This window comes from Nomascus leucogenys, chromosome 14, assembly GCF_006542625.1.
Source record: "Nomascus leucogenys isolate Asia chromosome 14, Asia_NLE_v1, whole genome shotgun sequence".
Classification (NCBI taxonomy): Eukaryota; Metazoa; Chordata; class Mammalia; order Primates; family Hylobatidae; genus Nomascus; species Nomascus leucogenys.
This window is the reverse complement of record NC_044394.1, coordinates 40,888,468-40,916,308: the sequence shown is the minus strand read 5'-3', so window position 1 is coordinate 40,916,308 and position 27,841 is coordinate 40,888,468. Positions and strand designations below refer to the sequence as shown.

General features: G+C 52.4%; 1 protein-coding gene across 6 annotated transcripts; it reads left to right on the top strand.

Moving 5' to 3' along the window:
• Positions 1 to 3,012: 3,012 nt before the first annotated feature.
• Positions 3,013 to 27,036, top strand: B9D1 (B9 domain containing 1). Of its 6 annotated transcripts, none has more exons than XM_030828324.1 (7): positions 3,013 to 3,242; positions 5,389 to 5,457; positions 8,140 to 8,251; positions 16,753 to 16,849; positions 17,298 to 17,360; positions 20,842 to 20,909; positions 23,348 to 23,852. In XM_030828324.1, the coding sequence occupies exons 1-7, from the start codon at positions 3,180 to 3,182 to the stop codon at positions 23,434 to 23,436; spliced, it is 561 nt and encodes a 186-aa protein (XP_030684184.1). In that variant the 5' UTR covers positions 3,013 to 3,179; the 3' UTR covers positions 23,437 to 23,852. The 6 variants fall into 6 exon arrangements, with proteins under 6 accessions (XP_030684184.1, XP_030684179.1, XP_003281953.1 ...); XM_030828319.1 differs by lacking the exon at positions 23,348 to 23,852 and adding an exon at positions 21,260 to 21,529; XM_003281905.2 differs by lacking the exon at positions 23,348 to 23,852 and adding an exon at positions 21,240 to 21,529.
• Positions 27,037 to 27,841: the final 805 nt, after the last annotated feature.

Genomic DNA, 27,841 nt, shown 5'->3' with positions numbered 1-27,841 from the left:
ACTTTCCCTGAGTCACATAGGATTCCACTGCAGGCAGTCTGATTTTGAGCTGGAGGGGCGAGGGGTGGAAGCTGGGCTGCAGAGGTCACAGGGCTGGATGGAAAGAGATGCATGGTAGACCTGCAAGGCCCTGGGACCTGGAGCTGAGCTCTGAGGCCTCAGTCTCCTGAGGTGCAGGGTCCAGGCTGGCTGAGGCCTCCAGCAACAAGGGCCCAGACAAATGGCTTGGCCAGGCCAGCATCTTCCTGGACACCTGGTGCCGCTGTGAGGGGGCCCTCATCTCCCAAGAGTGGGTGCTCACAGGCGCCAACTGCTTTGACAGGTGGGTGCACGGCCAGGAGAGGTGGTGGAGAGGGGCTCCAGGAGGGTGGCCCCCAGCCTCTCCACCTCCCCTTCTCCTCCTGTCTCCACAGTTGGCCTTGGTCCCACTTCAGTGTGATCTTGGGTCCAGATCGACTGCAGATGGACTCTTGTGAGATCAAGTTACCATGGGGGAGCTGCTCTTGTCCTCAGCAGGGCCCAAGGGCTCTGGGTTTGGTAGCCTGGTCCTGGCACAACTGGCAAGGGGCAAGGCCTCCATCGCTCACCAGCGCTGTGCAGCCTGTCCCCCTGGCCACCCAATCCCACTGTTCCCTCTTCCTGAGACAGCTCTACTGGGGCCAGGGGTTTGAATCCGATTTCAGTAAGGATGGGAGCAGAAGCCTGGGATGGTTGAGAGACTAGGGGAGGCAGATGGCCAGGCTGGAGCTTGGGACCCTGCAGGGGCTCTGGACAGCTGCCCAGCAGCACCATGGCCATAGGCATGCAGGGAAGAGGGCTGGCGCTGACACCTGCTCTACTTGAGCCGGCTTCCAGCCTCACCCCTGCCCAATGGTTGACAGCCCCGCCTCCCCAATGTGCTGGAAGCTTCCCTGAGGGGACTGCGTGGGAGTTCACCAGAGGACAGAGCTGTACTAAGAGTGAGGTGGGAGCGAGGAATGTCTAGGAGCCCAGGAAGGCATCTGGGGGTGGAGAGACTTGGCACAGGCACAGGCAGGGAAGCTTGGCAATACATGTTAACAACCAGCATGGCTGGACTGGTGCAGATCTGCTGGATGTCAGCCAGGCTGAGGGTCTCCCCCACCCCATTGCAGATCCCTACATCCCACCCCAAGAGCTGCAGAGTGTCCTGCTGAGATCACTGCATGTCAGCATCTGCAGAGACTACCTTCTCCTCCAACCTGACTGTCCTGACCTGAAGGACAGCCTGCCCAAGGACTTCTAGTGCACCAGGCTCTCCACTGGGCCCCTTGAACTGGTGGTAAGGATTCCAGCAGGCCCTATGCAAGCCCCTATGCAAGCCCCTGAGACCCCCCTCCCCCAAAGTAGCTTCTAATGCCTCTAGACTTGTTAAAGTTAGGCCTGGTCACCCTCCCATCCTATCCTGGAGTCTTCCATTCCCCAACACCCAGGGGTCGGGCTTATTTGTACCCCTGAAGGCCACCCTAGAACTTCCCACCCCTTGGGGAGACTCCCCCATTATGTCCTATTCGAATGTGGGGCAGCCTTTGGTATAGCCAGGTCTTAAACTACTGGGAGCCCCCAGTTATTCAATAACTACAAGCATTTTGCTGAAAACTAACTTTTGTGCAATACCGAGCCTCAAAGGCCGAAGGGGGGAAATAATTGGGTGAGACTGATAGAATGTGTGGGAGAAAGCACTTTAACTGGAAAGAGATGGGCAGAGGAGGGGAAGAAGGGAGTATGACCCCCCTCTCTAGGAGGGGAAATGGGCCCTGTCTTGGGCTCTGGGTGCAGCACTTGGGCCACCAGCCCACCTGTCCCCTCCCCCAGCTGCTCTTGTCAGATGTGTGAACTAGTTACCCACTGCCCCCCTCCCCGATCAAATATCTTTGCTCACCAGGCAGGGGGTGGTTCAGTGGGCGCAGGCTGGGCTGAGACTGCTCCTTCTCTCCCTCGTGCAGATGGTTGATGGGACTCCCCTAGTCTGCTCCCAAGCTGGGAGCTGCAGAATGTGATGATCTGGGGTTCCTGCTGGGAGCCTGGCCTCCCGGGAGTCTACACACCTGTGAATCCCTTCATTTCCTGGATCCAAGATAATGTCTCCAACGTCTCCTTTGACACCTCTGCCAACAGACGCTCTTGGGGCTGGCCTAGGACAAGACAGAGGCAGTGAGGGTTGTTAGCCTCTGGAGTCCTGGGTTTGAATCCTGACTTAGCTACTTACCTGCCTTTGCCATCTGAATCTGTTTCCTCGTCTGTAAAATGGAGATGTCTTCCATTATTCATTTATCAACAAGTTAGTAGTTACCAAGTGCTTACTATGTGACAGGCCACTAAGATACAAGACTGTATCTTGACAGATTCGTGGATTCTGGCTAGCAACTCCCCTGAGCGCTGGCTGATTGGGGTGCCAGGCGCCGCCCGCTGCGGGCCTCAGTTTCCCCAGCTTCGAACTAAAGAGCGATGGCTTGTATGTAAGGATTCTTGAGGTCCCTCCCAAGTTTAATAAACTTTTTCGAGGGGAAGGGTCTCCAAGCCACAAGGGCGCATCCTTTTCACCTGCTTGGACGCTGCCCGGCCCCAGTTGGGGAGCCTCCTCCGAGCACCTGGCCTTCCAGAGTTAGCCCCGACCGCTGTGGTCACGCCGCCCGTGCTCCGCAGCGCCTCCTTCCGCGTCCTCGCGGTGGTGCCACGGCGACATCTAGTGGCTGAATGTATTTTAAACACGGCTTGCTGCGGGCGTGAGTCGGGGCGCTGCTCCCCTGGACTCAGCTCTCATTCGCCTCCGCGCTTCGGCGGGGAGGGGGAGCCGGGCCGAGTCACAGTGAACGCACACTCCCTGCGGGTGCAACTGAGTCGAGCGGTAGGGCTGGCTTTACCCGACCGGTCAACACTCCCGCCCCAGGTCTCGGTCATACCTGCCCTAAGGGGGGGTGGAGCCTCGGTGTGGAGCCCCGCCCCATTGTGCCCCGCCCCACACAAGCCCCGCCCCCTTATGACGGCGCCCGCTCACTGCGCCTGCGCATGCCACACACGCACTCGCGTGGCCTTCGCGAAGGTGTCGCTGCCAAGAAACGTGTCCTGCGCGCAACGCCGTCTGTTTCTAGGGCAACGCCGGCGTCTCTTAGCAACCGCGCGCGGCCTGGGTGGGTCCCCCCGGAACCCCCAGCCCTGCCATGGCGACCGCGAGTCGTAGCGTCTTTCTACTCATGGTCAACGGGCAGGTGGAGAGCGCCCAGGTGAGCAGCCGTGGACCCCGCCGGGGCCCGCCCCCCAGCGTCCCTCGGGGCCCTTCCCGCAACCCCCCGGGCTGCCCTGTGGCCCCCGGAGAGCCACGTCATTCCTCTGAGTCTCTCGGTTAGGCGGGGGAGGGGAGCCAGCATTGGTGAGCTTGGCGCGAGGTTGCCCGGATCCTGAGTCCCGATGTGCAGGAACAGAAGCAGACCTCGAGATGTTGAGCTAGTACCGAGGTCACACTCGGCCAAGCCTGTGGGCCCTCGCACGGATCATGCCCACTTGGTTGGATCACTGGCAGGAGCCTCCCGGGGTGTAACGCGAGGAGCCGAAGCTTGGCCGAGTTTCCAGCATTTGCGCCGTGTCCCGTGTGGAGTTACTGTCCCGCATTCTGAATCCCCAGATCCTTGAACTCGGGTTCGAATCCAACCATCCAACGATGGTGGTGGCCTGGAATTGACCCAAGGAAGGCGTGCCTGCCAGGCCCGAGGGACGCTATTCTCCATCTCCCTACACTTTAGAGGAATCATTTATTGTAAACATAAACCAACGCTTACCAAGTCCTCAATATGTCCCAAAGTCGGTGCTCGGCACTGGTCCATCCTTACAACCTTACTAGATAGGCACTACTAACACCCCCATTTTACAGCTGGGGAAATATACCAAAGGAACTGGCCTGTCTGGGAATTGAACCCACGCCTATCTGACCTCAAAGCTTCACTACACTGTCCTTCCAGGCTGTTGGAGGTGGTGTTTTTTATTATTTTATTATATTATTGTGAGGATTGACTGAGACGGTTTGGGTAAGGCTGTGACAGGGCCTGATGCTTTGTAGGTGTCTCCTGCCTTCCTGTTTCATCAGGGATACTACTACATGCTCCCACCATGTCCGCCTCTGCCTTAGCCTAGTGCCTAAGACCGTCTTTCCCCACTCTCCTGTCCTTTCCCATTAGGGGCCCTTGGCTGGGCTGAGTCACATGTGTCTGTGCTCTCAGCATCATCGACCCCCCCCCCACACACACACTGACAGTCACACTGTTCCTCCCTGCTCTCCTGCTCTCAGCACCTCCCTCTTTTCAGGGCCTCAGCTCCAGCCTTGCATATGATGGCCTCCTGGGTTCTCAGACCTTTCACTTCAGCACCATTCCCTTACATCAGTGGTCCTCAACCTTTTTGGCACCAGGGACTGGTTTCGTGGAAAACAATTTTTCCATGGACAGGAGGTGCGAGGGATGGTTTTGGGATGATTTGGGGACATTACATTTATTGTGCACTTTATTTCTATTATTACCTTGTAAATAATAATGAAATAATTATACAACTCACCATAATGTAGAATCAGTGGGAGCCCTGAGTTTGCTTTCCTGCAACTAGATGGTCCCATCTGGGTGTGATGGGAGACAGTGACAGATCATCATGCATTAGATTCTCATAAGGAACATGCAACCTAGATCCTTCACATGTGCCGTTCACAGTAGGGTTCATGCTGCTATGAGAATCTAATGCCGCCACTGATCTGACAAGGAGGTGGAGCTCTTGTGGTCATGCGAGCAATGGGGAGCAGCTGTAAATACAGATGAAGCTTTGCTTGCTCGCCTGCTGCTCACCTCTTGCTGTGTGGACCCGTTCCTAACAGGCCATTGACTGGTACCGGTTGGGGACCCCTGCCTTAGACCTTATCTTTGCCCAGCCCTGTGCCAGGCAGTGGGGACACAGAAAGGCATTAAATCTGTTCCCTGCTCATGGTCTAGAGGAATTGACAGACTTAGACACAGGCAATCATTGCTTTTATGGAGGGAAGCACAGGGCTAAGGGAGACAAGAGGAGACCTTAAACCAGCCTGAGAGTTAGGGCAGGTTCCCTGAAGGGTAAGTTTTGAAAGGTGAGCAGGAGTTTTCCGGGTGAAGTAGGAAGGACAAATCAGACAGAAAGCAGAGCCTGAGCAAAAGCCAGGGGCCATGGCACCTGGGAGTCTCCCATGGACTCCCGCTTCTAGGTCCTCAGCCTCTCCTCTGAACACATCTCCAGCCGTCTCTTAGACCCACTCCCAGGTGTCTCACATTCAGAATTCCCCTTGGCTGCACCTGCCTAGCAAATGCATTGGCCTCAGCATGAATACCAGTCAACAGAATCTGTCTGTGCTTTTTTCAGTTTCCAGAGTATGATGACCTCTACTGCAAGTACTGCTTTGTGTATGGCCAGGACTGGGCCCCCACAGCGGTAAGCTGGACTCTTGGGCCTCCCTTACTGCCTTCATGACTTTTGGGGTTTCTGAAGGTGTCATACCCTTCCCCTCCCCATTCAGAACCAGTTAAGACGTAGACACTGAGTTCAGGGGAACCCAAACATGAGTGTTCCTGGTAAAGCGGGAGCAGAGGACACAGCCATGGTTGGACTCCCTGATCCATCCACCAAGACTGCACTCACACGCCCTACCCTGTGAGCTTGCCCGGGGCACCAAAGAGCAACACCTGCAGCAGGAGGCAGGCGCCAGTGAGCCTGTGGACACTCTGGCCAGTGGACACTCTGGCCAGTCCGCTCACCATTTGGCCTCTCCTCAGCCAGTGGGGAGGACCTGGAGTCAGAAGACAGAGTAGGAGCTCTCCTTCCAGGACTTCCCAAGGGGTAGCTTGCCTCCACCAAGTGAGGGACCATGGTGACAACTTCAGCCCGCTCTGTGCTCTGCTGTTAGCAAAGCACTTGTTTCATCTTCATAGCAGTTTAAGAAAAGGAGACTGAACTTATTTAAGCTCTCTGAGCCTCAGTTTCCTCATTTGTACAACTGAGATGATAATCCTTCTTTTCCCTTTACTGATTGTCTTCTGTGTGCCAGGGATGCAGGGGTGAGCAAAGCCAAACCAGAAGACCCTGCCTTCCCAGAGCACACATTCTTGCTGGGGGGTCAGATAATAAGGAGTGCATATTCTAGAATGTTAGTAAGCCAGAAGTGTGAGGGGACACCAAGCCAGGAAGTGACAGGGATGAGTGATGAGAGGGAGGCTGCGATCTCACTAAGGCTGCCAGGGAGGGCCTTGCCGAGAAAGTAACTTTTGAGGAAAGACCTGAAGGAAGTGAGGGAACAAGCCATGTGGAAACCCGTGAGAACTGTCCAGGCAGAAAGCAGAGAGTGCAAAGGCCCTGGAGCAAGAGCTTGCCTGGCATGTTTGAGGACCAGCAAGGAGGCCATGTGGCCACTGGAGAGTGAGCCAGCAGGAGAGTGGCTGGAGCAGAGAGGCACCTGGGCAGGTCTTGTAGGACTTAGAAGGTCAGAATAAGGACTGTGACCTTTACTCAAAGGGAGATGGGATCCCATTGGAGAGCTTTCAGCAGAGAAAGTGATCTGACTTACGTTTTTAGAAGATTACCCTGGCTTCTATGACAAGGATAGACTCAGGGGGAAAAGGGCAAGAGCGGGCAGCCCAGTTGGCTCTGACAGCAGTGGAGATGGGAGAGGAGGGCAGCAGCAGTGGGGTGGCGGGAGGGGCTGGACTGCAAGTATACTCTGAAGCTAGAGCTGCCGGGTTCTTCTGATGGATGTGAGGTCTGAGAGAAGGAGTTAGGATTCACAGCAGAGCTTTTAGCCTGAGACCTTAGAAGTAGGCAGCTACACCCTGGAGTCATACTCTAATTTTTTCTATTTTCCTCCCTTTCTGATCCTTTATCCCACTTTCTTTTTCTTCCTCTTCCTTCTCCTTCTTCTTTGTCAAATAGAGGATTGAGTTATTATCATTGATCCATACAAAGTCCTTCTCTCATTTATTTTCTTCAATTCCCACTCCCCATTTCTATTCCCCGTCTTCCCATGTGCAACCTTCCTAATATGTTTGATACGCATCTTTTTGTTTGTATGTATTTTTAGAAAATGTTTATTGTTTTGTGTGCAAAAAATTAATAAAAAAAAAAAAGAAAAAAAAATAAGAAGTAGGCAGCTACCTTTCAGTGAGAAGAACAGATTGGGGAGAGCTACCTGGAGCTCAGCCTGGTGTGGGTTAAGGTTGAGGCACCCACTGGATATCCAAGAGGAGGTGCTGATCCAGAATGCAAAGGCAAGGACCAGGCTGGAGACATAAATTTGGGAATCCTTGACATCTAGAGCACATTGAAAGCCATGAGATGGATGAGATCACCAAGTACAAGTAGAGGAGCTGGCCAAAGATGCAGCCATAGGACGGCAACACTGAGAAGGAACCAGCAAGAGCCGCTGAGCAGGGACTACCCTGTGCGGTGGAGAGACCCAGAAGCCAAGGGAAGACAGTGTATCAAGGAGTAAGCAGCTGCATCAGGTGCTGCTGATGGGTCAAGTAACACGAGGATAGAGAAATGACCATTGGATCTAGCAATGTTGGTCACGGGCATTAATGGAGAAAACCCTTTGGTAGAGTGCTGGAGCCAGCAGTCACACTGGAGTGGGGTCACAAAAGAATAGCAGGGGAGGAATTGGAGCCGGTGAGTGTGGCAGCTCTTTGAAGCAGTTTTGCTATAAAGGGAGCAGAGAAAGGGTTGGTGGGTGGAAGAAGCAGCAGAGTTGGAAAAGGATTGTTTTTGATGGAGAAAACACATTTACGTATTTACCAATGGGGATACTCAGGTGAGGGTGGGGATGCAGGAGAGTGTAAGCATGCTAGACCATTTCCTTCAGTGGGGCAAGAGCTTGGGACCAGACCTAGTGCCCTTGTGCCCGGGAGAATGGCTGGCCTCCCAGGGTTGTCACGCTATGGCATTAAAGTACCAGACTTAAAGAGGTACTCCATCATCTCTTAGTCCCCTTTGTTTGGAAGTTAGTGTCTTGGGAGAAGACAGCTGAGAAAGCAGCCCTCCCAACTGCCTGCTGAAGGTAAGGGGAGGAGCTGCAGCAGCTTGGCTCTGCTCTGAATCCAGCCGTCTGTGTCACTGTCCCCACAGGGTCTGGAGGAGGGGATCTCACAGATCACATCCAAGAGCCAAGATGTGCGGCAAGCACTGGTGTGGAACTTCCCCATTGATGTCACCTTTAAAAGCACCAATCCCTACGGCTGTGAGTCTGCAGGGGCCCTGCGGGTTAGGGTGGCAGAGCTTTCACACAGCACCCCCAAGACAGCCTCTCCCTCATCCAGCCCATGACTGTTCACATTCAGATTGTCACCTGGGCTCTTGAAGCAGCCCTCAACGTTCTCTCTCGCCATCTGTCCCTTTCCCTCCTCTTCTTCCTCATCCCCACTCACCCCCTTCATCTGCTACAGGCTGTGCAGCTGGCCCTCTGGAAGTTCAGAGTGCATCAGGGCTAGTGGCCACACCTGTAAAAGGCAGGCTGCCCACCCTGGCATGCAGGACTGCAGCTGTTTGACCTGGAGGCCTGACTCTGTGCCTGCTGACTTCCCATGGCATGTTGTGTTCCGGCTAGACCCTGGCACTTGCTCCTCCTGTGCTAGTCCCTCAACTTTCTTGATCTGAACTTTATTCATGCCGATCCGTCTGTCTGGATACTGTTCCCACGTCCTATGTCTAACCTCTTTCCCAAGGGCTTCCTGGCTGTCATTGCTTACTTTCTACCTTGGCTGGTGGTTATTAACCATTCTGATCGTTCACTTGCACTTCATAAGTGCCTACTGTGCACAAAGCCTGGGCTTAGTCTCCGTGGGGACTATGAATACTTTCACTGTGTGGACTAATCTGAGCTTCCCAATCATACCTGCTGGAGAGATTTCTCTCCATTTCTTTTCCCATATAAGGAAATTGACACTCAAAACTGACATCATTTGCCTTCTGCTTTACATCTAGTGACCAAGTGTGGATTTTAATTCAGGCCCATCTGATTTCACAATCTAGGCCTTTCTACTGCACGTGGCCTGGGCCTAGGCTCACCACGGTGTGGAGGGTCTGGAGCAGAAAATTCCTGGTGGTCCTCCTGAGCAGGTCCTCCTGCTGTCATCATCCATGAGTAGCAAGTTTCAATAGACTTCCTCGAACAGTGCAGTAGGTACTGTAGGTACTGGACCAACCTCCTCCTGCCGAGGACAGGTAAGAGAGGTAAATGTAATACACAAAAGCAAAAACAAAAAGCAGCCACCTCAGAGGCATCAGAGAGCTAGCAAAGTAGAAGAGATTTACCAGGCAAGATCCAGGAGAACAGAAATCCAGAGAGGTTACCCCAATCCCATCTCCTCTGGGAGTGTTTGCTGATTTCAACAGAGGTGATTGAGAGACTGATCAAGACTTTTGACAGCCTCTCTGGGCCCAAGACACACAAAAAAACTGATGTTCAGAGCCTTCCAAGGGGTTGGGAGGAGGGCCTCAGGTAAATCTCACCAAACTGGGTTAAGACCTCAAAGAGCTGCCCTAGGAATAAGGGAGAGATGGAAGCAGAGCAGCCTCACAGGGATTTCAGCTCAGCCCCTGATGATTTCAACCTCCTGATTCTTCTATTCAGCTCCAAGATTGTTACAGCCAAGGCACCTGACAAAAACAAATTAGAAACCTCTTTGGGCTGGGCATGGTGGCTCATGCGTGTAATTCCAGCACTTTGGGAGGCTGAGGCAGGCAGATCACCTGAGCTTAGGAGTTTAAGACCAGCGTGGGCAATATGGCGAAAATCTGTCTCTACTAAAAATACAAAAATTAGCTTGGCATGGGGGTGGGTGCCTGCAATCTTAGCTACTTTGGGGGCTGAGGCAGAAGGATCGCTTGAGCCTAGGAGGTCGAGGCTGCAGTGAGCAGAGATTATGCCACTGCACTCCAGCCTGGGTGACAAAGTGAGACCCTGTCTCAAAAAAAAAGAAAAAAAGAAAACTCTTTGGAGAAAGATAACGTCTCATAGACATAAAATTATTTCTATATATTTTTTCAAATGTAATATCTGGCATATAATAAGGCACACAAGAATCAAGACAACATAAATGATAACCAGCCAAAATAAGGCAATAAGGCAATAGAGATAAACAGAATCTCCAGACACTGAAATTGTCAGATACATTTTTACTATGCTCAAAAGAGATAAAATAGACTGAGAATTATGGCAGAGAACTAGGAAGCCTGACTTTTTTTTTTTTTTTTTTTTGAGACTGAGTCTTGCTCTGTTGCCCAGGCTGGAGTGCAGTGGCACAATCTCAGCTCACTGCAAGCTCCGCCTCCCAGGTTCATGCCATTCTCCTGCCTCAGCCTCTCGAGTAGCTAGGACTACAGGCGCCCGCCACCGTGCCCAGCTAATTTTTTTTTATATATTTTTAGTAGAGGTGGGGTTTCACCATGTTAGCCAGGATGGTCTCGATCTCCTGACCTCATGATCTGCCCACCTCAGCCTCCCAAAGTGCTGGGATTACAGGCGTGAGCCACCACGCCCAGCCGACTTTTTTTTTTTTAATTGCAGACAGAGTCTTCCTCTGTCTCTCTGAGTGAAGTGGCGCCATTTCAGTTCATTACAACCTCTACCTCCTGGATTCAAGCGATTCTTATGCCTCAGACTCCCGAGTAGCTGGGACTACAGGCATGCACCACCATGTCCAGCTAATTTTTTGTATTTTTAGTAGATACAGGGTTTCACCATGTTGGCCAGGCTGGTCTTGAACTCCTGAGCTCAGGCAATCGTCCCACCTTGGCCTAAGAAAGTTCTGGTGTTACAGGCTTGAGCCCCATGCCTGGCCATATTTTTTAAACATTGTAATAGAAATTCTAGAATTGAAAAATATGATAACCAAAAGCAGGAATTCAGCAGATTAAACAAAGCTGAAGAGATAATTATATACTGAAAGCTAGGTCAAAGGAAAATATCTACAGTGAAACCCAAGAATAGAAAATATAGACGAGAAGGTAGGAGACAGAGAATACTGAAAGTCTGCCATGTGGAATTGGAATCCTGGAAGGAGGGGGAGAGGACAAGATAGAGACAATATTGGAAGGGATAAATAGCTACAATTTTTTTCAAAAATGATGAGAGACATCAAGCCACAAATTCAAGAAGACAAACCTCAAGCAGGATAAATGGAAGAAACCCACCCCTAGGTGCATGATAATCAAACAGTTGAAAACCAAAGACAAAAAGAAAATCTTTTTTTTTCTTTTTTTTTTTGAGACGGAGTCTTGCTCTTTGCCCAGGCTGTAGTGCAGTGGCATGATCTCAGCTCACTGCAACCTCTGCCTCCCAGGTTCAAGCAATTCTCTGCCTCAGCCTCCCGAGTAGCTGGGGATTACAGGTGCATGCCACCACGCCTGGCTAATTTTTATATTTTTAGTAGAGATGGGGGTTTCACCATTTTGGCCAGGCTGGTCTTGAACTCCTGACCTCATGATCCACCCACCTCAGCCTCCCAAAGTGCTGCAATTACAGGCATGAGCCACCGCCCCCAGCCAAAAAGAAAATCTTGAAAGCAGCTAGTACACAGATGTATGCGTTTGTCAAAATCCATTGAATAGTACACTTTAAGATTTATGTTGCATTATGCATAAATTTTATCTCGAAAGAACTGTGAACAAATACTGAGCTCTATTTGCTGACATGCATAGTGAAGTATTTTGGGGAAAGTGTCCAGAGATCTGTAATTTACTTTGAAATTCCTCACAAGTAGGACGACTTGACTGAGGCATGGGGAGAGGCAGTAAAGCAAGTAGACTCAGCTGTCAGTGGTGATCCGGTAGTGAGTCAGTGCCAGTACATTGGAACTCTTTTAGCTTTTCAGGAGGAGTGGAGTATTTTCTTTGACCACAGTGAACTTAAGCTAGGGACCAACAGCAAGGATAATGAGAAAAATCTCCATATGTTTGAAAAATAAGAAAATAACTTCTAAAAACAACCCATATGTCAAAGAAGAAATACTGATGGAATAATGGAATTTTGAATTGAATGATAATACTGAGCTATTTAAATTTGCAGGGGGCAGTTAAAGTCATGGATAGAGGGAAATTTTGTAATTTTATTTTATTTTTAAATTTTGTTTGTTTATTTAATTTTTTGAGACAGAGTTTTGCTCTTGTTGCCCAGGCAGGAGTGCAATGCCACGATCTTGGCTCACCGCAACCTCCTCCTCCTGGGTTCAACTGATTCTCCTGCCTCAGCCTCCTTAGTAGCTGGGATTACAGGCATGCACCACCACGCCTGGCTAATTTTGTATTTTTAGTAGAGACAGGTTTTCTCCATGTTGATCATGCTGGTCTCAAACTTCTGACCTCAGGTGATCCACCCGCCTCGGCCTCCCAAAGTGCTGGGATTACAGGTGTGAGCCACCATGCCTGACCGTATTTATTTATTTTTTGAAATGAAGTCTCGTTTTTGTTGCCCAGGCTGGAGTGCAATGGCGCACGGTCTTGGCTCACTGCAAACTCTGCCTCCTGAGTTCAAGCGAGTCTCCTGCCTCACCCTACCAAGTAGCTGGGATTACAGGCGCCTGCCACTATGTCCAGCTAATTTTTTTTTTTATTAGAGACAGAGTTTCACCATGTTGGCCAGGCTGGTCTTGAACTCCTGACATCAGGTGATCCACCTGCCTCAGCCTCCCAAAGTGCTGGGATTACAGATGTAAGGCACTGCACCTGGCCAATTTTGTAATTTTAAATGCATGTTAGAGAAGAAAATAGGCTGAAAAAGTAATGATTTAAGCATCCATCTTAAGAAATTAGTGGCTGGGTGTGGTGGCTCATGCCTATAATCCTAGCATTTTGGGAGGCCGAGGTGGGTGGATCATGAGGTCAGGAGTTCAAGACAAGCCTGGCCAACATGGTGAAACCCCATCTCTACTAAAATACAAAAAATTAGCCGGGTGTGGTGGTGTGCTCCTGTAGCCTCAGCTACTCAGGAGGCTGAGGCAGGGGAATCGCTTGAACCCAGGAGGCGGAGATTGCAGTGAGCTGAGATTGCATCACTACACTCTAGCCTGGCGACAGAGCGAGACTCCATCTCAAAAAAAAAAAAAAAAAAAAAGAAGTAGTAAAAGAAGGCTGTGTGTGGTGGCTCATGCCTGTAATCCCAGCACTTTCAGAGGCCAAAACGGGTGGATCACCTGATGTCAGGGGTTCGAGACCAGCCTGGTCAACATGGTGAAACCCCATCTCTCTACTAAAAATATTAAAAATTAGCCAGGCATAGGCCAGGCGCAGTGGCTCATGCCTGTAATCCCAGTACTTTGGGAGGCCAAGGCGGGCGGATCACCTGAGGTCGGGAGCTCGAGACCAGCCTGGCCAACATGGAGAAACCCTGTCTCTACTAAAACTACAAAATGAGCCGGGCGTGGTGGCACATACCTGTAATTCCAGCTACTCGGGAGGCTGAGGCAGGAGAATCACTTGAACCTGGGAGGTGGAGGTTGCAGTGAGCCAAGATCATGCCATTGCACTCCAGCCTGGGCAACAAGAGCGAAACTCCGTCTCAAAAAAAAAAAAATTAGCCAGGCCCGTGGCAGGTGCCTATAATCCCACCTACTCGGGAGGTTGAGGCAGGAGAATCACTTGATCCTAGGGGGCAGAGGTTGCAGTGAGCTGAGGTTGTGCCACTTCACTCCAGTCTGTGCGAAAGAGTGAAACTCAATCTCAAAAAAAAAAAGAAATTAATAAAAGAATAGCAAGTTAAACCCAAAGAAAGCAGAATAAAATGAGAAACAGCAGACATTAATTCATTAAACAGAAAGCACACTTAGAAGAGATGAAAGAGGCAAAAGTTGGTTTTTAAAACTGAAAACCCCAAGTTAAGATGATGAAAAAGAAAACAGGCTAAGCAGGGTTGCTCACGCCTATAATCCCAACACTTTGGGAGGCTGAGGCGGTAGGATCGCTTGAGCCCAGGAGTTCGAGACTAACCTGGGCAACATGGTGAGACCCTGTCTCTACAAAAAATAGAAAAATTGGCCAGGCACAGTGGCTCACACCTGTAGTCCCAGCTACTCCGGAGGCTGAGGTAGGAGGATTGCTTGAGCCTAGGAGTTTGGGAGTGTAGTGAGCTATGATCATGCTACTGCACTCCAGCCTGGGTGCCAGTGCTAGGCCCTATCTCTAAAAAAGAAGAAGAAGAAACAGAAGACAGAAATGGCAGGAATGAAAAAGGAACATGTTACAGATCTTGCAGACAGTAAAAAGATAAGATATAAAGAACAGCCATTTGCTATACATTTGGCAAGGTAGATGAAATGGTCAAATTTCTAGAAAAAGATAACAACCAAAACTGCAAAAAAGGAATAAGAATCTGAGCAGTCCTATATCTATTAAATTGAATCTATAATTAAAAATGTTCTCACAAAGAAAGTTCCAAGTCCAAGTGTCTTCTTCACTGAGTTCCACCAGGCATTTAAAGAGTGACACCTTCCATGGCAGAAGTGTAAGAAAAAAAAGAAGAGGAAGTAACAGCAGACTTACACAAACTCCTAGAATTGAAAAGATTAAACATTCCCCAACTTTTTTAGGTCAGCATAGTTTTGATTCTAAAGCCTGCTGAGGACATTAAAAAGAAGAAACTCCTTCATGAACAGAGTTGCAAAACTCCCAAACAAAATATTCGGAAACTGAATTCAAAACTCGCAAATGAAATATTCAGAAACTAGCAAGATAAAAAAAAGGATAATATAATACATCATGAGAAGTAGGGTTTATTCCAAAAATACAAATGTTTTATGACATCTATAGTTGGCCAGGCACAGTGGCTCATATGGAGGCCAAGGTGGGAAGATTGCTTGAGGCCAGGAGTTTGAGACCAACCTGGGCAACGTAGCAAAACCCTGTCTCTAAATAATTCACCACATTAAAAAGAAGAAAAGTCAGAGTCAGGCCAGGCACCATGGCTCACACCTGTAATCCCAGCACTTTGGGAGGCCGAGGCAGGCAGATCATTTGAGGTCAGGAATTTGAGACCAGCCTGGCCAACATGGTGAAACTTTGTCTCTACTAAAAATACAAAAATTAGCCGGGTTTGGTGAGGCACGCCTGTGATCCCAGCTACTTGGAAAGCTGAGGCAGGAGAATCGCTTGAACCTGGGAGGCAGAGATTCCAGTGAGCCAAGATTGCACCACTGCACTCCAGCCTGGGCAACAGAGCAAGATCCTGTCTTAAAAAAAATGTTTTTAATGAAGAAAAAAGAAAAAGACCATCCAGTAGAAAACCGGGCAAGAGACTTGAGTAGGTTCTTCACAAAAGAAGACATCTAGGTGACCAAGAAACAGGTAAAGGTCTCAACCTTATTTCAGTAAGAAAAATCTAAAATGAAGGAAAGTGTAATTTAAAGCTACAGTGAGCTACCACTATTCTCTCACTAGGACGGCTCAAATTTAAAAGATTGGTAATGCCATGTTTTGGTGAGGTACAGAGGAGCAGGAATCAGATACCACTGCTGGGGGAGTGCTGGCTGATAGGACCATGCTGGCAGCTTGGTGTTACCTTTTGGGAGGGAACATACATGGGCCCTGTGCAGTGTCATTCTTGGGTGTGTGCCCACCAGAGATGTGTGCACGTGAGTACCGAGAGCCTGCACCATGGTGCTCAGCACTGGGTGCGTGGCCCCCAGAGGAAGGGCAGCCCATGTGTCCATCAGCACTAGAATGAACAGTCATTGTGACAAATTCCCAGGCAGAATGTTATATGGTATTGAACATGAACACACCCCTTTACAGGAAACCATTTGAGAAAATCTCATGGACATAATTTTGGATTAGAGGCTGGGCACAAAAATAAATATACTGTGTAATTCCTTTTGTATAAACTTTCAAAAACATTGGCAAAGGTAAAGTACCAGGTTTGGGATGCATTCTTTGGCAGTAAAGTCTTAAAGAAAAGTAAAGAGGTAGTTTCATAAAATTCAGAATAATGGTTACCTTTGGTGGAAGGTAGTAATGGGAAGAGCACAAACCTCTCCCTAACATTTACTGAGCACTTACTATGCATTAGGTACTATTTCATGTGTTTTAGAGATGATGAAACAGGGGCAGAGAGGTTAGCTAACTTGCCTAAGCTGTGGCTGCAGGATCAGAGCCTGGCAGGCTGGCTCCTAGTCCCTCCCTGGGCCTCACCTGAAACTGGCGAGGTGAAAGTGCCTCATGCGTCTCAATGGCAACACGAAGCAGGTGTAAAAACAGCCACACCTATTATAGTACCTATAATATTTTAAAGGAAAATGCCCAGAAGGTTTTTGTTTTCTCTCTGACTTCTAGACACCCCCAAAATGAGCCCCTGCCACCTCAGTCCCATGAGCCCACCTCCATCAGGAAGGGAGCACCCAGAGAGCAGAGGTCCTTAGTCGGCTCTGATCATTGCTGGGGCCCTGGGCCCAGAATAAGGCCTCTGGAAGTGCCTCCTTGTACATGGAGTGACTGGGCACTGACTCCACAGCAGTGAGAAGGGGTGTGGAGTGTGTGCCCAGGCCTCAGTGGAGACACAAGAAGTACCAGGGTGGGCAGAAGTCTTTGGCACAGTCTGGGTTCCCATGCCTGCTCCTGTCCCTTCTCAAGCCTGCCACCCCAGGGTTTTGAGCTCCATTCTTTGAGCACCCTCAGCTGGACACGCCCTGTTCTCTGCCCTGCACCTCCCCCATGTGTCCTCATGTGCCCATCCCCTGCCTTGTCCTTCCCAAGGGCCACAGATCGTGCTCAGCGTGTATGGACCAGATGTGTTCGGGAACGATGTGGTTCGAGGCTATGGGGCCGTGCATGTGCCCTTCTCACCTGGCCGGTAGGTCCTCATTCTTACCTGGGCCCTGGGCAGGGCTTGTCCTAGGACAGACCTCACCTCGTTTTCTGTCTTAGGTTCAGGCTGGGAATGCTCTGGGGTCCCTAGGGGCCTGGGCAGCTCAGCCTGGTGGCCAGGGGGGTTGTAGCCTGTATTTGGGAGAAGCTTTCGGATGGGTGGTGCCAGCCACACACCAGGTAGGTTGAGGAGGTAATGGGACCCAGAAAAGAAAAGACCCTGAGGGACTCTGACCTCCATGAGGCTGTCTCCTGGCGCTCAGCACCTTGCCCAGGCACAGGGGTGCTCAGTTAGCACAGGTTGGATTCGTTGATATTGGCCCTGACTTGGCCCACGCTGCAGCTGCACTGGCCTGATCTGAGGGTTTCTTCTCCCTGGAGGCTCAGAAAGGTCTGTTACTCAGCATCTCTGTCTGCAAAAACATTTGTTTCAGGCACAAAAGGACTATCCCCATGTTTGTCCCAGAATCTACGTCTAAACTGCAGAAGTTTACAAGGTGAGTCTTGTACCCATAACCCCAGCCCCTCCTTCTGATCTACGGGATAAATGGATGTCCCATTCTACCCCTCAGTTTGTGCCTGGTCGCCTCCTCAGATCTGCAAGCTGCTCCACCCACTGAGGACAAATAGAAACAGGTCCCCTGGAAGTGCTGAGTCATGGGGCTCCCTTCAGCCCTGTTCTAGCAGCAGAAGGCCGGGCGATTTTACCCTGTGCCCTGTGAAAAATCTTTGTGTCAGATGGAGCAGAGGAAAAACTCTTGTCAGATGGGAAAAATGCTCATGACATAATGTGACATTAAAAGGTGGGAAACAAGAGGATATAGCAGTATGAGTCAGACACCTTGGAACAGTAATCATGATAAATGCCTTTACATGTGGGAGTCTCTGGCCAGGGCTGACATTTGCGCAGAGGCTTAGTGTGGAGGGAAGAGCCGGGAAAGAACATCAGGCACAGGGAACAGTGCCTGCCAGGCTGAGGAGAGCATGAGCTTAGCATGCTAGAAGAAGCCAGGACGGCAGTGTGGCCAGGATAGCAGTGTGGCCAGTAAGTGGTAAGCCAGGCAGAATGAGGGAGACATCAGGGAGGCTGGCAGGGGCCAGGACACAGGGCCTGCAGGGAAGGCCCAGGGGATGCCTGGATGCAGCCCCAGCAGGAAGGCCTCTTACCCCTGCCCACATCCAAGTGAGAACTTAGAGGGCCAGCTGGGCCCTGGCCTTCTGATTTGAGGCCCATTAGCACAGTTGGGCAGCAAGCCTCTGCCGCCCCCAAGCAGATCAGTGAGGCACAAGTGGAACATGGAGGACTCCCTGGGTTCCAGGGCAGCAGCTGGCAAGCAGCCCCTGCGAGCCTGGCCAGTACTGGGCGTGAGACCAGGCCAGAGCCCTGCTGGGTGGAGGGACAGCATCGTGCCCCAGGGCCGAGAATGCTTCACTGAGTTCTGAGAGCCGTAGAGGGGAGGAAGGGCAGGGTCTCCGCTGGCCTCAGCCTGAGAATTTGTGTGCCCATTGCCCGTAGGAGTCCTTCTGGGAGGCCACCCTGTGGCAAATGACTTCTTTCCCAGATGACCTGGGCCAGTATCACCGGGAGGTGACAATCCCCATGCCACAGGCTGTCAGGGAGGCAGTGAGGCAGTGCCCATCAGTGGGTTGGGAAAGCCTAAGAGATTGGGGACCCACACAGCCATCCAGGCTGGGTTGTTCACGCTGTTCCACCGCCCACAGCTCCAAGGAGGACTTTGGGCCTCCAGGAGACAGCTCGCTGAGGAAAGGGTTTCACAGCCCCTGTGGAGGGGCTGGCAACTGGGCAAGGCAGTATGTGCTTGGATTACAAAAACTGGGGAAAGGTCTGATTAGTGAAGGCAGTTTGATTGGCAGAATCTTCCCAAATATGGAGGCTCCTTGCTCAGGCTAAGACCTCGGTCATCCCCACCCCTCTCCCAGCCTCTCCCCACATCCTCCAGCGCTGGCCTAGGGCCTGCCCCAAACACTCTTGGCCCCTGTATTCATTTCCCACAGTGGCTGCTGCAACAAAACACACAAACGTGATAGCTGAAAACAGCAGAAATCTATGTCCTCACAGTGCTGAAGGCCAGAGTTCAAAATCCAGGTCACTGGGCCCAGAAGAGGCGCCACAGGGCTGTGCTCCTTCCTGAGGCTCTAGGGCAGACTCTGTTTATTGCCCTTTCAGTTTCTGCTGGCCCCAGCCTTCCTTGGCTTGTGGCCTCATCACTCGAGTCCCTGCCTTTACGGTCACAGAGCCACCTCCTCTGTCTCTCCCTCTGATAAGGATATTTGTGATGGCCTTTAGGGTCCACCTGGATAGTCGCCTCAAGATCCTTAGCCTAATCATATCTGTGCAAAGTGCACGTGACCCTGTTTCTCAATAAGGTCACGTGCACGGTTTCCTGGGACTAGGATCTGCTATCTTTGAGGGGCCGTCATTCAGCCTGCTGGAACCCCTCCAGTCTAGTCTTCACACAGCAAGAAAAACGGTGTTCCTAAAACACAATTGGGGCCGCATCCCTCCCCTGCTAGAACCCGCCTCTGTCAGGATGAACTTCAACCAGAATGCTGCCAGGCCAGTGGTCAGGCCCTGCCCACCTCATGGCCTCTGCCCGCTTGCTTCCCATCTACCTCAGTTCCTCCCGCCCGAGGGGTCCTTCCCTGCCTCAGGTCCTTGCCTGGAACGCTTTCCCAGGACAGCCTGTCTTGTCTCCCCCACCCCAGCCAGCTAAGCAGACCACCCGGGCGGACCCCAGGAAAGAAATTCAGTGGGAATGGGAGCTCCATGTGAGCTCCGGGATGGGATCTGCTGGGCACAGTGGGGACATGCCCAGGCCGCAGTCCTCACACACAGCCTCTTGTGAGATGGGTGCTGTGAGAGTCTTGCTCTCCCAAAGGAGAAACTGAGGTGCAGGGGTTGTGGCTGCCCATCCCTTCCCCTTGGGGAGTGCCCGCTGGCTTTGACTTCCTGGCTGCCTCCTTGGGGTTGGGGGCTGGTGGGCAGCGCTCCCTGGCTGTGGTCTCCACAGGCCAACTCTGCGGCAGCCGAGAGCCCCTCCCTGGCCTGGGCCCCTCTGCAGCAGCCCCAGGTGAGGGTTGGTGCCCACCTCAGAGACGGAGAGGCTGCGGGGAGGGCGGTGTGTGGGCTGTTGCATCAGCACAGTTGCCAGCGACCCTCGGGGCCGGGTGTGTCCGTGCGGGGGGCCTTGGGAGCTGTGGTGCAGAGGAGGTGCGGCCGCGAGTCCCGGCGGGGCGAAGCCCGCGGCTGCTGGACCCACCCGGCCGGGAATAGTGCTCCTGGTTGTTTCCGGCTCGCGTGGGTGTGTCGGCAGCGGGGCCTGACACCCCCGGCCTCCTGGCCTCCCGCCTGGCCCGACTGGGGTCTGGGGCTGGGGAGGGCGCATGCTTGGCCTGATGGCTGCATGCCGCCCCTGGCAGGGCCTGTGGTGGGTGCCAATATGGGAAGTGACATGTCCTGGACCCCACACTAGTGGGAGGTAAGGCTGAGGAGCCCAGTTCTGGCCCTTCTGCCCATCCCACAGACTCTTTGGGTGGGACCCCCTTCCAGGGAGGCTGGAGGGTCACACTGTCCCCTCCCCTCCCCCACCTCAGCTGCTGTCACTTATTTCTGGGGGTTCAGGCAGCACCCCCACCCCAGAATCTCCCTGAGCTCTCATTCCCAGTGAACCAAACCCATGGAAGCCAGAGATGGAAAAGCCTAACCGGCCAGTGGAGGCAGCATGGCCGCAGAGCACATGAGGCCTGGCCAGGCTATGTGACCCCGGCAAGGGACACCCCATGCTGGAGCCCAGCCACCGGGAAGGCTCTGCTTAGGGCCTTACTCCTGGTGGGGGTGGGGTGCGGTTGGAGCAGGAGCGCTGGTTTCCAAACTGAGGAGAGCCCACATCCAGCATCGTCCAAGGCCAGGAATGCCCAGGTGGGGCCCTGCTCACCTGTGTTCTTCTGTGTTCCCAGCTGGTTCATGGGGCGGCGGCCCGAGTACACAGACCCCAAGGTGGTGGCTCAGGGTGAAGGCCGGGAAGGTAAAGCTCCCTCCCCTCCCTTACCCCCAGCCCCCAAACAGGTTAGAGCCTGGGAGTGGATGGGCCCAGGGTTGGGGTGAATGCCGGGGACCTGCCAGGCACATGGGAGCTAGCCCACAAATGTTCCCAGATGAGAGCCTGGTTGGAGCACAGAGGGTTTGTCATGTCTGCCTGTCCCAGCAGCCCCTTTACCTCCCAGTGAGGGGCTTGGGTCAGGCGCTGTTGTCCCCATTTTACAGATGAGAATGCTGAGGCTGAGAGATTCCCAGATCAACCTGGGTCTGTCTCTGCCCCAGCCCAGCCTGGCTGATGCTGCCCTTCTGTCCCCAGTGACCCGTGTCCGTTCTCAGGGCTTTGTCACCCTCCTCTTCAACGTGGTGACCAAGGACATGAGGAAACTGGGCTACGACACTGGGCCTTCTGACACACAGGGTGTGTCAGGGCCCAGCCCGCCCCAGAGCTTCCCCCAGTGAAGGCTCCACAGGCTGCAGTCTCTGATAATGAAGGGCTGCCTTCCCGGAGTCAGCTGCTGGCCATCGGCCTGAAGGGCACCCTGGTGGCCAGAGCTGGGAGCACACGGAATAGTTTTATATAATAAAGTCTCATTTTCAGAGAGCCTAGGCCTGGGGCTGCCTTCTCTCCTGTTTAGCCCCTCCCCCACAGGAGCTGGGGGCTCTTGGGCCTTTCCTGGCCCCACTTCCAAGGCTCTCCCCGTCCCTACCCCTTGTGCCGTGGAAGCTGCCAGGAGACCAGACCGTGCAGCAGGATGGCATGTGAGATGGGAGCTTTGACATAACCAGGTTCTGCCACTCAAAGCTGTGTGGCCTTTTCTATACCTCAACACGTTGTTCCTTGAACTGGGCATGGCACCCTCCTTAGAGGCTTGGGGTTAAGTAGAATCACTTGCTCAGCCATGCTCCTGGCCGCCAGCCTCCCTTGGCAAGGAGAGAACCCTGTTATTGGAAGCTGGATGGTGAGGTACCCGGGGGACGGCAGACCCTCAGCCTGCCCACTCCCCTCTCTGCCCCCCTACCCGCAGTCCAAGGATGGGGGCTGGAAACCTCTCAGAGTTGGGAGGCCACTGGCTGGGGTCCAGCTTTCTGGCAGCCCCTTGGCAGGAGAGGAATGTGAGCCCCCTGGCTCAACACCCTGACCTCTGAGGTTGTCCGGGCCCTTCTGGAAGCAGAGCCCCTTCAGCATTACTTTGGGAGGCCCTGGCCCTGGGCCTCCCCACCTTCACAAGAACCCCTGGCACCTCACAAGGCAGCCCCGGGCCCTCTCTGCCCTGCTCTGAGCTTTCGGCAGACATGGTGCCCCAGCCGAGATACTGCCCTCAGCGGGATCCAAGAGAAACCACAGGCTCCTGGCAAACCCCCACCTCCCAGCCTCACCCATGTTGCCCTGGACTGTCATGGGCACTTGCCCTGAGACCATCTGGGCCGACCCTCTTCTGGCGTTTATCTCACGAGCACTCCCGTGCCCTCCCCCCAACTCACTGTGCGTTCTGAAACTCATCATCTGTTGTCAGCAAAATTCCTGTGATTCCGACCATCTTCTCGGAATAGGAAGTTCCCTCTGCCTTCTGGCCTTACTGAAGCCCACTCAGTCCCCTGCAGCCCTCTTAAGTGGAATCTTTTTCCTCCCACTCCCCATGTGCGGTGAGCCTAGAGCAGGGGTGTATCCTTGCCTCTTCTTCAACCTCCTCACTTGGAACAATCTTCACCTCTACCCCTCACAGCCAGGCATATCTCTTGTTACTGGTGAAGGCACTGCCTCCGAAGTCTGGATTGAGGCATCCCTCCCTCAGTCCAGGCCCTCACTCATGTGGTGCTTCCCTGTGCTCTTCAAACCACCAGGCCCTCCAAGCTCCTGGCCCAGCCCCTTTTTGCCAACCATCAGCCCCTTTTTCCTTGTTTTCCTCCCAACCCAGTATAGAACTCCTGGTCATCTGCATGCACTTCCCATAGTGCCCTCCATCCTTCGTTTATGCTCACCTGGCAAGGTCTCCGCCCTGGTGACAGCCAGCTGTTCCTTCACCTGCCCTGCACCTGTCTGAGCCCCCAGAGCCGCAACGGCTCGCGTTCCATCCATGGCCCAGGTCTGTGTTTCCTTAGACAACTCCCTCATGCATTCTCTGAGGAAACTTACAGCCTTTGTCTCTTCAGACCTCCAGCACCCTCCCTGCCAGCTTAGCTGAGGTGCTCCCTTCTGTTCCCACAACCACCCCACGTTAGCTGCCTTCCTGACCCTACCTGAGGACATGCCTTGGGTGTGTGGGAGATACAGTGCTTTCAAGGGTCTTCTCCCCTTCTCCCTCTATCGTGAGTTTTCCTGCACAGGCTCCTTCACACCAGCCTCCACATGTGCCCCACATGTGTCATGGGATGACACAGAGCAAAAACCCAGCACCCTCAGCTGCTCCTGTCCTCTGCCCCATTTCATCACAGCTCCCCGGAAAGCTGTCTTCTCTGTCCATGGCCTCACCTCACCCAGGGCACTGGCCTTGGTCCACATCAAGGGGACCTGAAGCTTCCCTGAAGCCTCTAGCCTGTGGCATGCACGTCCAAGCCTCAGGCCCCATTTGTCCAGCCTGTCAGCAGCTGGGAAATACTAACTCACCCTCTCTGGTTATGTTTAATTTTCCAGTTTTTCTCAACATTACTGAAATGTCTAAACATGGAAAAGTTGCCATCATTTTACAGTGAACACCACATACCCACCACCTAGATTTTACCATTACCAATTTCCTGTTCCATACTTGTATATTCACATGTATCCAACTATTCATCCCTGTTTCAATCCATCCTATTTTTATTGCATTTCAAAATAAACCGCGACATCAGGACTCCACCTTCTGTATATTTCAGCACACTTATACCATTAACCAGAATCCAGTGTCTGGCTTTAGTGTGTTCTTTAGAGGGGACATTTACATATAACAAAATGCGTTTTTTTTTTTTTTTTTTTTTTTTTTTTTTTTTTTTTTTTTTTTTTGAGACAGGACAGGGTCTTACTCTGTCGCCCAGGCTGGAATGCCACTGCAACCTCCGCCTCCCGGGTTCAAGTGATTCTCCTGCCTCAGCCTCCCGAGTAGCTTAAAATTACAGGCACCTGCCACTGAAGCTGGCTAATTTTTGTATTTTTAGTAGAGACAGGGTTTCACCATGTTGGCCAGGCTGGTCTTGCACTCTGGACCTCAGGTGATCTGCCTGCATCAGCTTCCGAAAGTGTTGGGATTACAGGCGTGAGCCACTGCGCCTGGCCCAGAATACTTTAAGAATGCACAACCAGGCCGGGCATGGTGGCTCACGCCTGTAATCCCAGCACTTTGGGAGGCTGATGCAGGCGGACCACCTAAGGTCAGGACTCTAAGACCAGCCTGGCCAACATGGTGAAACCCCGTCTACTAAAAATACAAAAAGTTAGCCAGGCATGGTGGCGGGTGCCTGTAATCCCAGCTACTCGGGAGGCTGAGGCAGAAGAATTGCTTGAACCTGGGAGGCGGAGGTTGCAGTGAGCCAAGACTGCGCCACTGCACTCCAGCCTGGGTGACAGAGGGAGACTCTGTCTCAAAAAAGAAAAGAATGCACAACCCAGCCCCAAAGGCACAGAAATGTCACCGTCACTTCACAAAGCTCCTTGCATCCCTGCCCAGTCAAGGCAAGAGATGATGCAGTGAGATTTAGAGGCTGAAGGCACGAGTGCCCAGGAACCCGGAATGGGGGGGAGTTGGGCATCTGGGACCCCCTCCATGAGGACAGTCGAGGCATACGGCCTGCAGGTCCACACTAACTTGCTGTCCATGCTGTCAGCCACTGTCACAAAGCTGCATGTTCACCAGACTATCTCCCTTTTCTCCTGGCACACCAGAAGACTACATTTCCTAGGCCCCTTGTATCAAGGTGGGTCCATTTGAGTAGTCCTAGCCAAAGCGAAGTATGAAAAGGATGTTCACCACTGAGGTCTGACCCACTTCAGGGTCGCACAAGCACTTCTCCTCGTTCTTGTCCATGGCACCCTTTGAGGCACGCATTGAAGACAGCAGCATCATAAGGGAGGAGCCTGGGTCTGGGCACCCCAGCTTGCAGAGCACTGCCAGGAACATCTCCATTAGGCTTTTTGTGAGTGAGAAACACTCATAAGATACTATGCTCAGCCAATGAGAGCTTGGGGTTATTTGATCCTGTGTAGCCTATTCTATTGCAAATGATATGAAAATCAGGAGTGGGTTTCTGCTGTAGCCAAAAAACAGAAAAAACGAACTTGTTGGCTAAGCAGCTGCGTAGCAGGCAAAAAGAATACAGCTCATAAGATGGACAGCAGGAAATCTATATTATGCAAGTACAAGACATTTGCTAAGACTCTCATGCTAACTTGGGAGGCAGGTTATGTGCCCCAGAGACAGCAGCTCTAGGGGAAAGGGACAGACCAGATAGGATGTGCAGTGTGAGTTGGCTACTGTTGACTGCATTTTGGAACGCTATCACAGTAAGGAGGAAAGAACTGGCTAGTTTGCAAGCAGAAATGAAAGGCAACAAAGAATCTAAAAAAAATTAGCATCAAAAGGTTGCAAAATACTTTCTTGAACTCTAATGAGAAAAGATAAGATTCAAAATTGCTTTCAGCAACAAAGGCATAATAAAACTTCTCATCTGAACAAAATAACTTGGTCTTTTGGTAAACATGGAATTAAGGGGGTGGCTCTCCCATCATGATCCCAGATGGCCTCATGGTAGCTACCATTAAGTTGAGAGAAGCATGGAGGTAAGGCAGCAAGGAAATAAGGCAGCTTATGTCTAGGAAAGAATTTTATGTGTGTACTTGAGTTGTCTATTGCTGTGTAACAAATTACCCCAAAACTTTGTCATTTGAAACCACTATCATTTATCACTCATGATCCTATAGGGGACTGGGTTCAGCTGGGCGGCTGTGCTACACTTGATTCTGGCTAGAGCTATTCCACTGAGCTGACCAAGATGATTACTCACATGGTGGGCTGTCATCTGGGGCTCATGGGGGCTACTGACAGAACACCTCTGCTCTCCCCCATGTGGCCTCTCCATGTGTTTGAAGTTCTCATAGCACGACACGTGGGCTGTCAAGCTCCATGTGCAGGCATTTATCAAGCCCCTCCTGCCATCATGCCACTGGCCCCATCTAGTCATATGGCCACGCCCATCAGGTGAGGGAGACCACACTGGGAGACAAGGTCCATCAGGGGCCACCAAAGTAACACTCTGACCAAAATAATGCAGTTATTTTTACATGGAACTGATTAGAAGTACAAAGATTGTCACATTTTTGATGGAAGTGTGCAAGGCCCATGAGCCTGGACTGAAGCCTCTGGCTCACTCAAAACAGGTCCTGGCCTGGAACCATCCACCCACAGGCAGCAGGTGAGAAAGCTGAGCTTGGCCCAAAAGCTGCAGCCAAGGGAATACAAAAAAGGCCAGCTCCCCACCAGGGGGCAGAGCTCAGAGCAGGGCACCATCAGGTCCTTTCCTTCCTCACCGCAAGGTGACCTCAGTCTGTGCGGCAGCTTCCAGCACTGTGGGGCGTCTCCCATTCTCTGCTCCTCCAAATGGAGCTGGACTGTGGGTACTGACCCCTGCCCTGCTTTGTTATTGTTGGGGGAAGGGCACAGATCATAGGTCTTTCTAGTTTATAGGCTATGTCTGCCTTGCTGGAGAAGGCTCTGTACCCCACAGAGCCCAGGACACAGGACCTTATGGCCTGTGTTTGAGAAGAAGACTCAAATAGCTCTCTGGGAGCCAGAGTCCACTGTGATCGGGACTGGCAATGTTAACCAAGCCCATTTCCCCACCTCCCGCCCTCTGCCACTAAGGAAGCCTGCACTTGCCCATCCCCCCCACATCTGGATGGGGGCCGAGGGCCTAATTCTGGCACTGGCGTGAGTGGCAGTGAGGCAATTCCAGGCCTGGCTGTAAGAAATCTATGCTTGACCCTTGTCCATTTTTCCCTTCATAGCCACCTTCAGGGCTGTCTGTCAAAGACAGCAGTGTTTCAAGATGAAAGCAGCTTGAGTCCCTGAGTCACTGACTTCTGTGAGAAACTTATGCGGGAAGCCGCTGAGACCTGGAGATGTGTTACTGCAGCATAACCAAGAGCATCCCACACACCCTTCTTTCTCTCCTGTCCCCTGCACTGAACGGGCACCCCCTGCCACCAGTCCCTAGCCTCCTAGCTCTGAGTCAAGCTTGTCTGCTTATCCTTGGGTGGACACTGGGAGCCAGGCACTCGCACAGAGAGCAGAGGGCTGCAGGGCAGTCCCAGGCCTCCCTCCAGACTTGTCTCAGGGCCTTTCCAACCCTCCCCATCAGTGTCTCCCAGCCGCCTCTGCCTCGGCCTCGCCTCCTCCCATGACCGGAGCACCTCTTCCACCTCTGCTGCCTGGAGGTGCACGTGTCCTCCCGCCGCTGCCCTCCTCTGGTTGGTGGCTCTGAGGCACAGGCCCTCTGTGTCGGTCAGCTGTTGCACAGCAAGCCACCTAAGAACCAGTGGCTCCAACAGTCCCTTCCTCTCAGGAACACGCAGTTGGCTGGGCAGCTCCACACACTCCCTCCCTCTGTTGCCCCAGCTGACAGGCAGTGGCTTCCCAGAGCAGCTCTTCTGCAGCATGGACACAAGAGGCAGAGCACAGGAAGATTCTGGGGACCCGGCACACTGTCACTTCCACCTCATCCAAAGCAGCCTCCACCAGTGACAAGGCTGCATTAAGAGGGTGGATGCAGGAAGGGTAAAGGGCAGTGGCTAGCACTTCCCCCAGCACACCTGTGCAGGCCACCAGTCTCAGCACCTCGCAAAGGGCAGGCCTCCCACCCCCTTTCCCTGCGGTTCAGGGGCAACCAAATGCCCAGCTCACACGGGCACTAGGACCAGGCTGGTGGCCTCAATAACTGCAGACCAAGCTC

Bases quoted from the DNA above. Each gene is read 5' to 3' on its own strand.
- B9D1 (XM_003281905.2), top strand. From the start codon at position 3,180: ATGGCGACCGCGAGTCGTAGCGTCTTTCTACTCATGGTCAACGGGCAG. The intron at 16,850-17,297 runs GTAGGTCCTCAT...CATTTGTTTCAG, and splicing joins GTGCCCTTCTCACCTGGCCG to GCACAAAAGGACTATCCCCA. The intron at 17,361-20,841 runs GTGAGTCTTGTA...CTGTGTTCCCAG, and splicing joins AAACTGCAGAAGTTTACAAG to CTGGTTCATGGGGCGGCGGC.